At 44.9% G+C, this 17,664-nt stretch overlaps 1 protein-coding gene across 2 annotated transcripts in view; it reads right to left on the bottom strand.

The window, feature by feature from the left end:
• Nucleotides 1–93: 93 nt before the first annotated feature.
• The window catches only part of MCM3AP (minichromosome maintenance complex component 3 associated protein), a 29,937-nt gene continuing 12,366 nt past the window's right edge, over nucleotides 94–17,664 (bottom strand). For both annotated transcript variants that reach the window (XM_074910381.1, XM_074910382.1), the window contains exons 13-28: nucleotides 16,669–16,769; nucleotides 15,660–15,791; nucleotides 14,958–15,071; nucleotides 14,291–14,443; nucleotides 12,747–12,944; nucleotides 12,379–12,447; nucleotides 11,568–11,702; nucleotides 10,980–11,133; nucleotides 10,278–10,536; nucleotides 9,825–9,922; nucleotides 7,394–7,784; nucleotides 6,988–7,245; nucleotides 6,165–6,294; nucleotides 4,982–5,197; nucleotides 1,762–1,912; nucleotides 94–1,301 (exon numbers count right to left, since the gene is read on the bottom strand). In XM_074910381.1, coding sequence (XP_074766482.1) covers nucleotides 1,143–1,301; nucleotides 1,762–1,912; nucleotides 4,982–5,197; nucleotides 6,165–6,294; nucleotides 6,988–7,245; nucleotides 7,394–7,784; nucleotides 9,825–9,922; nucleotides 10,278–10,536; nucleotides 10,980–11,133; nucleotides 11,568–11,702; nucleotides 12,379–12,447; nucleotides 12,747–12,944; nucleotides 14,291–14,443; nucleotides 14,958–15,071; nucleotides 15,660–15,791; nucleotides 16,669–16,769 — 2,718 coding nt within the window. In that variant the 3' untranslated portion in view covers nucleotides 94–1,142. The remainder of the gene's footprint in view (nucleotides 1,302–1,761; nucleotides 1,913–4,981; nucleotides 5,198–6,164; nucleotides 6,295–6,987; nucleotides 7,246–7,393; nucleotides 7,785–9,824; nucleotides 9,923–10,277; nucleotides 10,537–10,979; nucleotides 11,134–11,567; nucleotides 11,703–12,378; nucleotides 12,448–12,746; nucleotides 12,945–14,290; nucleotides 14,444–14,957; nucleotides 15,072–15,659; nucleotides 15,792–16,668; nucleotides 16,770–17,664) is intronic.

The raw sequence follows: 17,664 nt of genomic DNA, 5'->3' as shown, positions 1-17,664 counted from the left end.
GATAAACAACACAAACACAAACCAGCCCAACACCCTGCGCACCAGGCTGCACCAACACCTTTTGACAAGGAACAACCACACACCACATTGCCACGCACTACAAATTTATTAGGTATAAAAAGCATTTACAGCACCTGGCCTGAAACCCGTCCTAAACCACCTCTGGGTTTTCACAGCTGAAATGTAGGTAAATCAACACCAGCAACAGGAGCACTGGCTTAAAGCACAGCAGAGAACAGCACAAAGGATTCACTTTTCATGCAGCTAGCGAAAGTTAACTCTGCCCAGCAAAAGTAGATGTAGCACGAACAGTCTCACAGCAGTTTGTTCAGTTTAAATTTCTTATTTCAACTTAATATTAAACCTAGAATAGCAATAGTGGCTTAAGAGAAATAATACAAATGCTATTAAAAAACTAACTATAAAATTATTTTTGGAAAGTAGCTGACAGTTTTGGAGTACTGAAAATTTCAAATGACATTAGAAACAAGTCAGACAGCTGATCTCTGACAGGCAAGATCATCACTGTTTACTGCCAAAGCTGCAGCAATTTGCATTTTACCAGGCAGAAGTTTGTCAGCAGATCTTTCTCAGGTATTATAAATAATTTACAAAGACTACTTGTACAGGAGTACTGCAGACATGAAGTTTATCTTCATACTGTTTACTGGGAATCAAACCACACTGCTGCTGCAAGGTAGCTTCTGGATGAAGCAAGCAAGCACTGAGCTGGGACATCATCTCAGGGACTGTGTCTATTGAGAGCAATTGCTTTGATGTTCCCAGGGCCTCTGCTACCTTATAGTTCTCTACAATTAGAGCTGGTAAAAAGAAAATAAAATTTAAAAAATCACCACTAAGTGTCAATGTAAGGCCTTCCAAAAAAAGGATTTGACTCATCTCTGTATCTGAGAAGCAGAAAAGGAGGGAGTCCCAGACCAACCAGAGTTTAGTTGTGAATCAAAGGGACACAGTGAGCCCAAGGCAGCCATGCTACGAGGGCCCAGGCCCCACGTGTGCTCTGTTCTCCCAGAAGTACACCTGCTTTTTCTGAAATGCTCCCCAGGACCTTATCTGTTCAATCAGGCAGACCTGGATTTCTCTGGCAAGTGTCTTGGTCTGCACATGTATCTCAGCTCCACTCAAATATCCACCATGTCCACCAGAGCAGACAGATGGAGCTCGGAGGCAACTTCACCCTCCTTGGTTGCTCTGAGGAGCCATTGCAAGTGTTTCAGTCTGTCCGACAGCATGGGGCTTAGCTCCTCCGCCAAAAGCTTGCATTCCTCTTGACTCCCACCCTGGGCAGAAGGAAAAGAGAGGAGACTGAGAAAAAAAACCAAGGAGCTTCTTAGCTCACTGGCTGTTCCCCCACTTTTGAGAACCATGGAGGTCAGCACCCCCCCACCCCCACTCCTGAAAAGGTAAGGCAAAAATGGCATGTTCTATTTCTGTTCCCAGCTTCCCTTTAATGGGGGAAGATAACGCACAACAGCGATTCCCTGCGTTACAGTGTAGCACCACAAGGGATAGTATTATGACTGCCAGCAGCAGAAAGCATGAACACCTGTGAAGAACTCTTATTCCAGATCCCTCCCTGGAAAGAGGTTATTTCCAAGGCGTAGTTTTTCAATTCTTTATTTCCCAAGTCTACCCAGTACCGCACACTAAGGTAATTCCCACTGAAGGTTTTGCGACTGCAGCAGGTTTGGCACCTGCACTCCTCAGAACTAGTTAATTCTCAGTACCACCCTTTCTTACCTCTTGAGCAGATGATGCAGGATTCTTCATCAGTGGACAGGTGACAGCTGGGGTGGAGACCAGAGACTGGGGGAGGTAGAGAGGAAGACCTACAAAATCACCGAGGGGCTCAATGTTCTCAGCTAGACATTGGTGCAACTGTTCTTCAAACCTGGACAGAAAGATCAAGAGCACCAGTCAGATTACAGCCTGGCTTTGTTCTTGTAACTAATGGGTTAAGAGTTTTGAGTTCAGAAACAGCTGCAAGAAGGATCTGATGCTCAGTCATTTCCAACATGGTGTGCCATATGCCACTGCTATGACGAAAATCCATCATAGATGTTACAGAAAGGAGCCACACAGACGGAAGATGACCAACTGATGGGGAAGGCAGCAAAGAGAAGAAAACCTTGTGCAACCTCAAAAGCTTTAGTTCTTCAGCTTTGTCATCTGCATTGCTACAGGCACCATACTGACATCCCAAAGTGGGCGTCATAGATGTCAAACAATCACAGAATGGTTTGGGTTGGCAGGGACCCTAAAGATCACCTAGTTCAACCCCCTGCCACGGGCAGGGACACCTTCCACTAGCCCAGGTTGCCCAAAGCCCCATCCAACCTGGCCTTGAACCCTTCCAGGGAGGGGGCAGCCACAGCTTCTCTGACTTGTTCCTTTGTCTCGTCACCCTCACAGTGAAGAGTTTCTTCCTTACATCTAATCTACACCTGCCTCTTTCAGTTTAAAACTGTTACCCCTCATTCTATCCCTACACGCCCTGATCAAGAGTCCCTCCCCACCCTTCCCATAGCCCCTTTCAGTACTGGGAGGCTGCTCCAAGGTCTCCCCATAGCCTTCTCTTCTCCAGGCTGAACACCCCCAACTCTCTCAGCCTGTCCTCACAGGGGAGGTGCTCCAGCCCCCAATCATCTTCATGGTTCATCTTCAAGGCACCCATCTGCCAATCTGACACACTCTCTAGAGATGACCAGTTTTCCTGGGCCCCTCTTCCCTCCAGGGCTTTATCCCCTGTTACTCTGACAAGCAGATCCCTGAAGAGGCCAAAGGCTGCTCTCCTGAAGTCCAGGGTAGCGAGCTTGCTGTGCACCCTCCTCACTGCCCTAAGGATCTTGAACTCCACCATTTCACAGTCACTGCAGCCAAGGCTGCCCTTGACCTCCACACTCCCACCAGCCCCTCCTTGTTGGTGAGAACAAGACCCAGCACATCACCCCTTCTCATTGCCTCCTCTATTACTTGGAGAAGGAAGTTATCATCAATGCATGCCAGGAACCTCCTGGGTTGCTTATGCCCTGCTGTGTTGCCCATCCAACAGATATCAGGGTGGTTGAAGTACCCCATGAGGACCAGGGCTTGTGAACATGAGGCTGCCCCTATCTGTATATACATAGCTTCATCCACTCAGTCTTCCTGGTTGGGTGGCCTGTAGCAGATCCCCATGATAACATCTCCTGTCCCTGCCCTCACATTAATCCTAACCTACAAACTCTTGGTCAGATCCTCATCCATCCCCAGGCAGGACTCCAGGCACTCCAGCTGGGCACTGACATAGAGGATGAACCCCCACTCCTTGTCCCACCTGCCTGTCCTTCCTAAAGAGCCTGTATTCTTCCTTGTCACCACTCCAGCCACAGCTCCATGATGCCAGTAAGACCATAGCCCTGCAGGCATGCACACATCCAGCTCCTCTTGTTTCCTCCCCATTCTACATGCATTTGCACAGAGATGTTTAAGTTGGGCCCCCAGTGAAGCTGATCTACTGGCTAGAATTCCTTTGTGCTGCTCTTCAGGTGCTCTCCTGCTGCCCTGTGACCCTTCTCCATGCATCTATTGCTGGCACTGGCATCAAGGTGGTAGGAGTGGGATGAATCGAGGTTCCCCTCCCCTGGCTACTTTACCAGATTGGCAAGCCTGTGGCTGAAGATGCTCCTCCCCTTCTCTGACAGACAAACCCCATCAGCCCAGGTTTCTCAAACCAAGTCCCATGGTCTAACTAGCCAAACGCCTGGCTGTCGCACCAACCCTGTAACCAATTGTTGACTTGCCAGATTCAACCAGTCCTTTCAAACCACTCTGACCAGGAGGACTGATGAAAAAACCACCTGTGCTCCAGAGTCTCTTACCACCACTCCCAGAGCTCTGTAGCCCTTGCTACTCATCAGACTGCTTCTGGCTGTATCATCGGTGCCCACGTGAAACAATGGCAGTGGATATCAGTCAGTGGACTGTAGGAGGCTTGGCAGCCTCTGGGTGACATCTCAGACATGAGCCCCTGGTAAACAGCACACCTCTCTGGAGTGCATCATGTTGGCAGATGGTGCCTCAGTACCTCTCAGAAGTCACCTACTATTACCCACCGCCTTTTCTTAGTTGCACTAGTTGTCATACAGGAGCAGACCAGGCTGCCTTACTCAGCTCCAGTGTCTCTCCTGATGTGATGAATCTTTCCTCTTGTTGTGGAGCGGTGAAGCGGTTCTGCAAAGGCACCTCAGGCTTCAGGGGAAGTCTCTCCCTCCTGCAGGTCCTTGCTGTTGCAAGCTTCCATTCTTCTGCACTATCGGCCCCCCTCCTTCCATGTGTGCTGGCGCAGTTTTTGGCTGTTTGGCCATGGGCTGTGGGATCACTATCACTGCAGACTGCGCTTAGAACCAGCTATCTAACTCCTCAGCCTCCCTGATGTTAAGGCAGCCTTACCACCACCTCCTGCAGCTCAGCCAACCTGCTGCAGGAGCTCCTCCACCTGGACATACCTTTTGCAGGCAGGTCTGCTGCCTGTCCCTGCCCCAGGAGAAAGGTCCAGGCACTTCCTGCGGTCCAAGGCCTGCGCTGCTGCCTCTGCCCTCAGCAGCTCCGTCTGGGGGGATACATCAGCCTCTGCTGGGGTAGATGGCACAGACCAGTGCCTACCATCCTGCCCTGAGGGTCAGGTAGGATGAGTGCCCTTTGTGACTGCAGGAGACACAGAATACTGTACACACGGTACTGCTGTAATTTGGGTGGCTTAATTGACCACAGTTTCCAACCGCTCCTCAAAACTCCAAGTATGTCTACCATCCAGTTAGCAGGGAACCACACTGCACTGATGTGCTTGATGAAATGAGGTGAAACTGGAGATTAGGCTGTTTCCTAGCACTGCTGGACTTTAGCTTCCCATTACAAGCTGAAAATTGTTTACAACCCTCGGCTGGAGCTACAGGAAGAAGATGCTGCTCTGAGAACTTACCTCCTGCTTTCCATTTTCTCTAGCTGCAACTGTGCCAACAGACGCTCTGGGAGAAGCTCCTGAGCTGAGGCTGTGCCTGTGAATTCTGTGAATTCATCTGTACTGGGAATGCTCTTTTCTTGACCTGACAGCATGCTCATGCCAGAACCATATTGACCTGGCATCATGGAGACGCTATAGGGCTTCTTAAAAGAGTTGGAAGATTTTACCCTTGACCTGAGGGGGAAGGGAAAAAAAAAAAAAAAAAAAAAGAGACAAAAGCACAGAAATTGTATAAGCGTGTTGATTTTTCCTTTATTAGCTTGAAGTCTGGAAATAGCAGGGAGAGAGAACTGATCATTTGGAGACTAATTCCCTTGTACCAGGGTCCAACAGACCACCACTTGTGTGTGGGATTTAAGAGGAACTAATCTGACAGGGAGCTGGGATTCACCCCGAAGAAAGATATCTACACATCTGCTACACAGAAGAGCAGCAGCTAAGCTTTCAGGAGAGAAAAGAACAAGGCTGGGGAAGAGCTAGACTTCTGAGATCTCACACAGCCCTAAGGCACCCTCCCTGCTCAACCTCTTATCATTTTCTCTTATCAGTAGTCCCTTCCTGATGTCCTCCCACAAGTTGGAGACAAAGCCTTTTTTTGAACTCAAAACACTGCAAAATGGGCATGTAATTACCAAAGAGTAAATCCACAAATCATTTAACATGTCCAGGCTGCAACTGAAGGTGAATGTAAGGGAGGGGGCATTATGAAATAAATCATGAGCGTGCCCTTTATTCCTATGCTCTTCCCCAGCCTCACACTGTTTTCCTTCCATGCTTTGTCTACCTAGAGTAGAAGTCTCATCCCAAAGCCTCAAGAATATTTTCTTTGGGAGAAGCTAATATCTCAATTTATAATACTTAAGCATCTCCCAAACAATCCATTTCTCTGAAAGCTGAGTAACCCTACAGAAATAAAAATCTACTTACTACCGGGTTTCAGCACAGCCTTGTACATTATTTCAAGGAGATGTGCACAAGCACCTTCTGGGAGGATGTCATATGCTGGTTTTCAGCATCGTGACAGCACTATATGTTCATCATAGAGGCCCTGAGCAACCTCCATAGAGTTCACCAAGCAACCCTGATGGCACAATGGCCCGCTGAATGCTACTCCCACAGGCAGTGCCAGCAGCCACCTCACCTCTCATGCCCTTGCCGGATCTCCTCCTGTGTGCGCAGTCTGGCTTGTTCCCAAGAAAAAGGGAGAGTGAAGTTCTTTAAATGCTCCCTGAAGAAGTACACACGAACCTGACCATCTTCACTTACTGCTTCTGTGAATAAACCCAAAACCAACATATAACATTAGAACAGACTTTCCCCTTCAGAAAAGCTCAGTACTGAAAAGTCAATTTGAAGAAAAAAAAAAAAAAAAAAAAAATCACACGTTCACTTTCAAGTAGTTTAAACAGTAATCTGCATGTAAAAAGGAGTTGCCTGGGAAAGACTGTAAAATGCAGCTTTATCTTCATTTTAAAAATCCTAGTGCATCCAAGTTCAGCATTCAGTGGATTAAGTAGTCATTTCATTAAAAGAGGCTCCCTATAGTTAAGCCAAACACGCTTGAAACTGAAAGCAAGCAGAATCTGAGACAAGCTTCATTAATCCATAGAAGTGCTCATTAACAGTCACAGCCTGCCATCTCAAGTGACTAGAGCTTACATGACCTCTGAGGGACAATTCTTGGCTTTTGGTTGAATGTAAACCCTCTCCTACTGGGAGAGGAGGGCTAAAAGACTCTGACTGTATCCCTTCAGAGACAAAACTTGAAACCACAAGCTCAAGTCAAGTCATAAACACTAAATACACACTCTAAAGAAAAGACAGATGTGCAGTAAGCACAGCGTCATTCTACAAGAGGAGATCGTGACCATAGTTCCCTCCCTGCCACAGATAAAGCCATGACTGTCAAATTATTGAACACAGTCATGTCAGAAGTATCATCCATGCTGCAGGACACAAGATACCTGGAGTAATAGGCAGTTTGGGTGGTTTCCAGTCTCTCAGTTTATGATCAATGCAGACTGCCAAAATATCATCCCAAGGGATCTCATCAACAGAAGGTCCTTCTTCATCAGAGTTCCCAGATGTCCTGTTTTTCCATTTCTGATAAGTTTTGCTCAGCAGATTCTCCACTTGAGACTGGATCAGTGGTTGAGTATGGGAAGAACTAGCAATCTGAGACACATACTGAAAAATCATGTGGCAAACAGGACGCCAGGGAGCTATGGGGAAAAAAAAATAAAGCAAGTTAATTGCAAGAACTTGTGACAGAGCAAAACTATCCACCTTACAGGCTGGTAGTTCAACATGGCACAGGCACATCAGAGAATGACATGGCACCAGGAGCATACTGCAGTGTGAAGTACGTACCACCTAATGGAGGCAGATCCAGGTACGGGATCTGGAAGGATAGCACAGCCTTCTTCAGCCAGGCCAGGTGATCAGGCATGTTCCAGTGCAGGTGGGGCAACAGCTTGTTACCCCCAGGCTCTGAAAACTCAGTAACAGGCCAAGACAAATCACAAAGGTGCTCTGATGATGCCACATCTGAAAGAAACTGCAGCACGCTGTTGTACAGCTCTATGATGATCCCAGGCTCCTGAGATGATAGGCCAGCTAACCGCCTCTCTTTCCAGTCATGGTAGAAGCGCTTGCCAAATTCACCATCAATCCCATCCTCGACATACTCCCGAAGGGTCTGACTGCAGAGCTCAAGGGAGTCAGGGCACTGGGAAACCAGCCAGCCAACAGCCGCAGAGATCTAACAACACACAAAACATCCATAGCTGGAAACTGCTTTGCAGCAATCAGGACACAAAGGACTCAATCCTACAACCTTAAGTTTGATGTAACACTATTCAAGATACTATGCAGCAAAATACAAACAAATAAACAATCATCCCAATATTTGCAACACTAACTCTCCAACTGGGTGGGGTCAAGGTAAATTCATGTGCAGCAGGCTCAGGAACACACAGAAAGAGGCTGTTCACACCAAGTGCAGTCACGCAGTGGAATTCCCTGCTGCAGGATACTGGGTGAAGGGAAGTTGCTACATTTAGTTTTAAGTTAGACATCACTTGTGTTTTACTAGCTTTTATTTTTCTCATATTTTACTGTAGTGTATATAAATTCATTTATAGTTTTTCCTAACTATCCTCTGTAGTCATTACCCACTTGTAAGATGCTTTGAAGCCTGTAACTCCTTGCCTAGTGGAGATAAGACAGACCTTGGACAGTCTGAAAAACTCCCTGAGTACATCCCTGATAGCACAAACCTAAAAAACAAGTGCCTAAGAAGACACCAGTGTCAAGATAAGCGACTGGAAGCTGGTCTAAACTAAGCTCCTTGGAACAAACAGGAGCTGGAGGATGGATGACATCACTCTGTGACCATGTGTGGACACAAGAAACCTAAAGTTCACTAACAGACAGTGTGAGAAAGGCTGTGAGGATGCCTGAGGGGAGAAGACCCTCACTATTTTTACTATGCATGCTCAGACTATGTAAATGAATTCTGAGAATCTATTAGCATAAGACTGCCTTTTCTAGGAAATCTGATGCATATGTGTGCTTTTTGTGTATATTAGTCAGAGAGTTTTGTTAGTAGGTGCAGCCCTTGTGGTGGAGCGATCCCCAGTGCTGCGAATAAAAAATCCCTGCTGAACAGTTACACTCAATCCTGACTGTTGAGTGAAGCTCTTTGTTTCACGGGAATGCTGAAAACTTACCTGGGAGAAATTAGAAAGTTTTACAGAAATTAACCCAAGGTGACTGTATCAGAGAAGCCATGTCTGATACTGGCAGTCCTTAACTGCAAAGAGATGCAAGCTGTGAGGGTGTGTGGGGGAGCATCACTCTGGGCTTGTCTTGTTCTCACCTTCTTTCTTATGCACCTTCTTCAGACACCTTGTGAAGGGAATACAGGGCTAGAACTGCTTTTGGTCTGAGTCAACTCAGCTGCTCTTGGCCATTACCCTCTCCCACCTCTCCAAACTACCCCGCTGCAACTCACACACAGAAAACTGGTTTAGACTTGTATCATTTTCTATCATGAGCTTTTGAGTCATCTCCAGGTCACTATTACCAAGCACACAGCAAACTGAAAGACAAAGAGAAAAGCTGGTGTCTGGAGTCTGTCAGGGAGAGCTCTGTACAATCTTTCTTTACATATGTGAGAGTGTAAAGACATCCACCAAGCTTGAAGTCCCATCCATCAAGACGGAATAATACTGGGTGATCTCACAGCAGCTAGAAGACCTATAAAGGGTCCTTTGTATTTTAGGGCTGGCAGCTTAAAGGTACAAAGGCTTAACTATCACTAACGCTCATCCATTAGACAGCAACTGTACCCCTGCTAGTCAAGGCAGGTGGGACAAACAAGAATGACTTTACATAATTCACATACTTTGGTCTCAGTGCAGTTTTCAGTATTACACGGGTGAAACTATGTTTCATGTAGGAAATGCCATTGATCTCTATTCAGTCGAAATACAACAGTCTCAAGCAATGGAAAATTAGCAGAAATATTTAATTTCAGAATACTTCTGGCTGTTGTTGGAATCACTATTAACAAGTGAGCACCTGACTTCAGCAAATTCCAGGATGTGAAAAGAAACTGTAAGAGAGCTTTTTGAACAAAAACTGTTACAGAAACTTCAATGGAAAAAATATCCCATTACACAAGCCTTGGTTGCAATTTAAGCTACTGAGAACACAATCATTCTTTACAAGGCATTAGTAATTGAGAGGTTAATCATAAACCAGTCAAGTATCTCTTCATGTGAGTTGCTGTTCTTACCCTTCTGGTGCCTTCTAAGTCATTGATAGAAACTGGGAGCTCAACAATGGTGTAGTCTGAAATAAGCTGGGCTGAAATCAAGTCCTGCAGCATCAAACCTTAAAAATAAGAAAACATGCCATATATAGAGAAAGAACAAATGGGTACCTCCTACTCTGACCACACTCTCTGCATACATTCACAGCATCACTTCTCCATCCTTGCCCACAGACTCTCAGGATCAAATACTGTGTGGAAAGGGCAACTGGAAGCCAAAAGGAAGTTCATCTCTTCCCATACTGATCAATTCTCAAGGCCCCAGGTTTTCTAGCAAAGCTTTAAGGAGTATTGTACTCCACAGTCTCTCCCTTTACTAGATGCTGCATTTGAGAGGCTGGGTAGTCACAACAGTTCTACTTGGGACAGCCCTCAATATTCACATTCTTTTTTCAAGGCACAGAAGTAATTACATACCTTCTTCTACTTCTTTCTCTGTGGCCTCCTCTTCCTGACTGGGGACTAGAACCACCAGGGGAACTATTGGGTGGAAAGGTTTGGCCTGGAGCAACTGTTTCAACTGTAGCAAAGCTGAAAGCCAATAAACATCATCATCTGCAACATCTTCACTCCTAACTCGAGGGGGCAGGAGAAGAATGAGACCACTGGTTCCAAGCAAGTCTTTTTGCATCTCAGCCATATCAAGCTCAGAGTCAGAGAGCACGCCATGTGCCACCTATACAAGTAACAAAACCGACAACAGTAATGTAGCTAAAGCTAAACAAAGCTATTTTCATACTGAAATCTGCAGTTTACTACATTAGCATTCAGCTTTGACATTTGTTACCAAGAGCTCTACAAATCCTAAGACAATAAGCTGTGGGACAAATGTGTTCAACAGATGCTACAAAAGTGCACTTCACCTGATCTGGCATCAGGAATTGATATGACTGATGTTTTAACTATTGCACTGCATTTAGGCAGATTATTTACTCAGTTGACTGGAAACAAAGACAAAATCCATCTTTTTTCAGACCTTTTTGACAACCCCATCCCTCCCAGTATCATCTTCCTCCATCTGACAGGAGGGTGTCAAAAGCCTCTGCACAACATCCACTGGCAAAAAACCACACCCTGCACTTATGGCCTGTTAGGTATCATGAAATTGTTCTCACTTACCTTTATACACACACTGATGTTGATGTTTCTGCTGCCTTGCATGCCGGGAGAATTAAATAACGTCAGCGTTTGAATTCTGCCTTCTGTATGTGAAGTGTTTTTCTTCCAGTTTTTGTCTCCCATAAATTTGGCTTTTAACCAATCCAACAGTACCCTGGCAAACAAGAAAGAGTGGGCTTCTGGGTTGTTTGGGTTTTTTTTTTTTTGTTTTTTTTAAATGGCATTTTAGGGTTTTAACACCAGCACCTCTAGGACACCACAATCTATTATAACCCCAACCTTCATATTGCTTGGATTTTAGTAAATAGCTATTAAATGTCCTGAAATGATCCACTGCTACATATCTCAAGGTTTTCTGTTTTCAGTATGAGCAAAAGTAATTCAATGAATAATGTCAGAAGACAGAGACCACTACAATAAACTACAGCTATATTCTTTAGACTGCTCTGGAGAAAAAAAAAACAAAACGCACAACTGGAAATTTGACATGGTACAGGGAAAAAAAAACAAACCAAAGACTGTATATAACTACTCTTCTATTTGACTGCTCTGTTTGAGAAAGTGACCCAGCAATGAACTCTTACTCACCTGTTGGGATCATCCTCCACATATTCATCATCATTTGGCAAAACCAACAGCACCTTCCAAAAAACCTGTTCTTGCTGAACTGGAGCATGTTCAGTGATTAATGAGACAAGATCCAGGGGAATCCAAGCAAAATCACTTAAAGAGAGACAGAAACTGGTGAAAAGACCCCCTAGTGCTCATTTCCCATCTGGAGAACATTTTTCTTTGAACAAGTTACAATACTGTAAGTAGCTACCATCCAATTCAAACAGTCAAAAGTTAGAGCTAATTCTTTAGATCGGTTGCCTTCACATCTATTTCACTACAGCCCAGACACCTTCAAAAACTGCAGCTACTAGATGTGTTGTATGAACCTTACTTTGGGGATTGTGGGACCATTTGTGCATTGCTTCACTTCCACACTGCTTCAACACCTGGCTCCAATAAACACGCAGGCCATGCATGATGAGCTGTGTGAAGGCAGACCTCCTGCTGCATTTTAAACATCTAAATCAATTCCTTCCCGCCACAAGCCAGGCCAGTAACAGCTCATTTACTCCTCTCCTCCTATACTCCAGCCCAGCCATCATCCCACCCAGGTACAAAAACCCCATAATATCCATCAGATCCTTAAAGTTACACCCATGTCAATAGGATCAGATGGCCTGACACTTCCATGAATTTACTCTTCAGTTTCCCTTATCTGGAAAACTGAAGGAGCAAGGCTGCAAGTGGACAACTGAGTATGATTTGCCATTCCTTACTGGTATTTTCAAGATTTCTGGCATTTGTTACAATTTGCTAAAAAAACAATGATCAAATGCCAACATACCTTAACAATTGCTGGTAGAAGTGCTGAACTTTGATGTCATGCACTGTTTTGTTTCTCAGCCAATTCAACCTGGAAACAAGAGATTCTCGGTTGTAATTTTGGGTACAAAACAGGTACTTTAACCAAATTTAAGAAACACCAAGACCTGAAAAGTACTGCGGACACTGTAGAAAGCTGCCAGAAAGGGTTTCTTTACGTCTGCAGCCTTCATCACAGCATTTGTGCAGAAAGGGTATTTTTGGGGGTATGTGAGAGCAGTTTTACAAAACCATTAACGTTCACAATGGAGGTTCAAAGAGGACTACTTTGTAACTTACCTTCCAAAAATCAACCAGATTGCCAACTACTGTCACTGTAAGTATCCTTACCTAGTGCAAGAGACTCCCAGCTTTCCTCCATTCCCCAGGTTTACAATTCTCCTGGACAAGTTCTCCATGGTTATAGGCCACTCAGCACTGGGGGACAGTGCTTTCAGTTTATTTTTTGGATCTGCACAATAGGGAGCAGCTGGAAATGCCCTCATTTGACGTCTCAACTTTGTTCGAGCTGCCACTGCCTCCCTCCACCTTTGGAAGAGAATAGGTCACATTAATAAACCCTTCTGCAGACCAAACAAGGTTTTCTCACCTTTCCTCTGTAGACAGCCAAGTCCCAGGGGTCAGTGTGAGGTGGTGCAGTGGGCCGAGGCTGTTTCTGCACACAGCTGCAGAGTCAGAGCTCAAACAGAGCACACAGAGGACCAGACCTGCCAGCTGTACACATGCAGCATCCAAATGAAGCAGCCTTGTGCCCCATTCACAAACCAATGCAGACAAAAGGGAGCAGCCTTCTGCTCAGCAAGCTGCACTTGCTCTCAGTGGCCAGAGAGATGACGGGAGGGAAACAGGACTACCACTCTTCTATGTCAACCCATCCTCAGCTGGCCTAGCCATGCTCCCCAGGCAAGACTTCAAGTATAGTTTTCCTTCACCTTTTTCAGAATGTTTATTCCTAGCCCATAGAGCATTTTACAATGACCCATTATAAAGCTTCTCTGTTACCTCGCTTGCTGAAAATACTTTTGCAATACCTATTGCAGTAAGAAAGGTAAGCCTCTCTTTCTTCTTGTTCTGTTTAAAATGAACATTTAAAAAGGCAATTCACCAACAAGGAGACAACATATAATAAAGCCTTTATCATCAGATGCTAATTTATTTTTCTATGACCAAATAATTCAAAACATATACACCTAACAGGTTTGTAACACAAAGAATTATGAAATGAAATCTTTTATTACATTTCCTCAAGTATTTTCAGGACTCAAAACACACTCCTACATCATCCGGTTTTCTTGACTGCTGCATGTACATCTGTTTCACATATCTTTAGGCTCCTTAACCTTCACTATCACACTGAAGGCAATTTACGCATGCTCTGAAGACACACAAAACTCAGTTTTAGGACAGAAAGAATTCTGCAAGGAAAGGTGCTCCACATTAAAAAGACTAGCCCACTGCTTCCTCTTTAGCAGTGATAAATGCCACCTGAAATGCACCTCACCCTGACTGCACTGGGGCACCACAGCACAGGAAGAAATGTATCTCTGCCTTGGGGAACCACAACAGCCACTGAGCACTTAGCACACACCCAGAAAAAACAAGCATACAATATAAAGAAGGAGAAATTATTACAAGTTTCTAGATAGCGAAGCTGAAATCTACCAAGCTCATTACCCAACTCCGATGAGGTATGCTCCCCTGCCCACATATAGCTGAGTAACTTCCTAGAGGCTCATAATAAGCCCCTAAGTGCACTTATAGTTGAGAAAAGACAACAGCAAAAAATGCAGCCGGACAGCTCTAAGTTCAAACTCTATTAACCACTCTGTGCCAACACTCCCAAGAAAAGCAGTTGTGTCAGAGTGGTAACTCACCGTTGCAAGTACTTGCAGAAACACTGGAGCTCCTGAAGGGTTTCCTTAGCAATCTGGAAAATCTCATCCTCCAGAAAGAGGTCCATGACATGACCACAAACTTCTTCTGAACACCGGGCAATACGAGCTTGACGGTCTCTTTCCAAGGCACATCTAGTTCAAAATGAAACAAACCAAGATCTCTAGCAAGGTGGAGACCACCACAAATACCAGCACAATGAGATGAGGTGCAAATAGGGAAGACCATCACATTTAGCAAAGGGGAGGGATTTTCCGCACTTGTATGTTATTGCCCTTCTAAATAAGACTCGTAATGAGTCAGAAATCATTCGAGTTTTACACTGATCATGGGCTTCCAAAGAAGCATCTACAATAAAGGCCGCAGCTGAGCCATAAGGGATTCAGAAGAAAAATTAGCACACAGGGCAGCCTTGTCCTTGACAAAGCCTTTATTCCCTCCACCCCAGAGGACTGCTACGACCTGACACAGTATGACTGCAAACAGGCAGCCCCCTGTATGACCCAGCACACTTACCCTCCCTTTAAAGCACCTTATTAAAGATGAACTCAGAGAAGGGCAAGCAAGAAGCCCACCACTCCCTAACAAACTCTTACCCTTAGGAAAGCATACAACAGCAAAGTATAGCATACAGTACGTTGTACTTACTTTAACTCACTGGCTGAAGCTTCTTGAACACTCTCCTTTATTACTTCTTCCATTAACTCCATACCCACCAACTGGCTCAACTGCTTTACTAACTGTTCTCTTTCTTGCTTTTGCCTAGAAAGACAGAGAAAAGATTTACACAAGTGGCAGGATTTACACAGGTGAAGAGATTTACACTGGTAGACCTGCTGCTTAGTTACACAAGCACTACACGTGGTGTCAGACAGTTAATTCACCTAAAACTCAGCTGGTTTCAATCTTGGAACAGCTTTGCACAGATGCAGGTTTCCCTCAAAAATGGGACAACATTGGTGTTATTTTATTCTTACCCCAGTAAGTTATAGAGAAGTACACATTCAGATGACCAAGTTCCTGCATACAGCAGTGCCAAAATGCATCTCCCTCTCTGGAAGCTCTGGGTGAATAAAAGTTTCCAAAATTCCACCATTTTCATAGTGGCTCTGGGAGGTCACCAAAACACTAACTAGCAGATCACCAGAGAACATAAAAAGGACAGCCTGACTGCACGATCCCAGGGCAGTTCGAGGTGAGACAAACTGAGTGCTATTGGTGTGGCAAAGACACAAGGCCTGAGCACACATGCAAGGACCCAGGTTGGCACCAGCTGTCGTTACATTGCCTAGGAGTTACGCTGCCTAGGGGTGTATACAATGCTGCCCCCCAGCAAAATCTGCGACTCACCTCTCTTCCTCCACTCTGCGCCTCTCCTCTTTGACACGCTCCCTTTCTGTGCTAAGCACACTCCCAGACACTTGTCTGAGGATCTCCCCCATCACTTCGGTCACAAGTTCCTCCACGGTGGCCTCTGAGGTGCTGTGCAGAAACACCAATTTTCTTTTCAAAAGCTAAAAAGTTTTCATGCAAATCCCTGTATCTGTGCTTTCTCCAACATACCCTTGTTCCATTGTGATGAGCTGGCTCCAGCCACCAATCAAGCACCCACACTGCTACTGGCTCACTCCCCCACCCCACATCAGGACAGGGGATAAAAAGGGAAGAACAAAAGCAAGAAAACTTGTGGATGGAGATAAAGACACTGTAACAGGTGAATGGAAAAAATCCCCACACCTCCACCAAACAAGGCAAAGGCAGTCAGCCTCCACCTCCCTCAGGCAGACCAATCTCCAGACAGTCTCCAACCAGTGGCCACCCTGGAAGTCAGAAAACCCCACAACCTTCTTCCTCCAACCCAGTTTTAATGCAAATCATGACATCACATTGTACAGACTTTGATCAGTCTGGGTCAGCTGTCCCAGCTGTGTCCCCTCCCAGCCTCTGGCACACCCCCAGACTACTTGCAGAGCTGCAGAATGGAAAACAGGAAGCCCTTGACCCTGTGCTATTCAGCAATGACAAAAACACTGGTGCATTAATAACACTTTTTTTGCCACAAACCCACATCTATGAGGGCACTAAATGCTTTGGAGAGGAAGCATTTATCTGAAGAGCAGAGAAGCAGCCAGATCCCACTTTACTCCTCTTGTCCCCGTTCAGGCATCTTTCCTTCCACAACACGTTTGTTGTGGCAGCGGCATGAGTGCCACGCAAGGCACGGTTTACAGGTTTGCAGTTAGTGTTCCACTAGGCTAGCAAGACCTTGCCTTACTTAGTTTTATGATCTTCCCACTGCTATGGCAAATTGCAGCTTTGATGACAGACTCCAGGAGTACCAGCAATAAATGGTCTTTACCAGATGGCGGCAGTCATGTAAGTCATTCCTGCTCTGGCAACTTCTCTGCACTCTCCTTTGAGGACATCGTGCACAAGCTCATCCACCACTTCATCAATGTCCTACAAGACAACAGAGAAGCAAGATAACAGTCCTGCTCAGGACAGCCTGGGCACACATGTGAATTAGGCTTTTCAGCCTTGTTTAACCGACTGTGATTGGCAACATTAAGTTAGGTTATTAGAAATATAGGTAAATATAACAGTGTGGAAATTTTAGATTAAAAGGTTAGTAACAGCCCAGAAACAAAAGCAGCTTTCTCTATAAAAACAGGCAAGCCAAATTAGGAAATAGCAGCTAAGAAAAGTGAATTTTGAGGGGAATTTATTTTCTTGAGAGTTTCTCTCATTCTAGCTCATTTAATTCCAAATGACCAGGTCTAATCTTCACTGAAGTGTAGCCACATTTAAGTAGAATATGGCAGCTGTACTTTACAAAGCAATGACACACTCTGGGATGGGTTCAGCATTAGAATATATCCAAACATGTGGAGGGAGAAAAAGGGGAACGGCACAGATACACGGGTTACACACTTAAGACCCAACATTAAGAGTCATATACCCACAAGAAGAAACTTTGTCATGTCTCATTTGAAATATGTGCCATTAAGAAACAGCTCAGTATTATTCACTAAACCAAAGTTTACCTGCTAAGTAAAAGATAATAACTTTCTACTATCACTTTTTGACTCTCTCCCTAGAGGTTTCTCAAATAAATACTAAACAGACAGGACTGTTTATCCTACGAAGGATAAACACTGACATTTCAAGCTTGCTTCTAAAAATCACTCAAGGCCTTCTCTTTTTAAAATAGCCCAAGAAAACAACTTCTCAAAGAATCCAAAGCACTGAAGTGTCTCCTTTTGCCCTACTTAACACATGCAGGTTCTGGAAAACTAAAACCACCTGAGAACTCAGTTACCGTATTATATTTCACAGATCTTTCCCAAACACTTCA

This window comes from Athene noctua, chromosome 7 (assembly GCF_965140245.1).
Source record: "Athene noctua chromosome 7, bAthNoc1.hap1.1, whole genome shotgun sequence".
NCBI lineage: Eukaryota > Metazoa > Chordata > Aves > Strigiformes > Strigidae > Athene > Athene noctua.
Note: the sequence above shows the minus strand (reverse complement) of the source record. Positions and strands in the feature narration are given on the sequence as shown.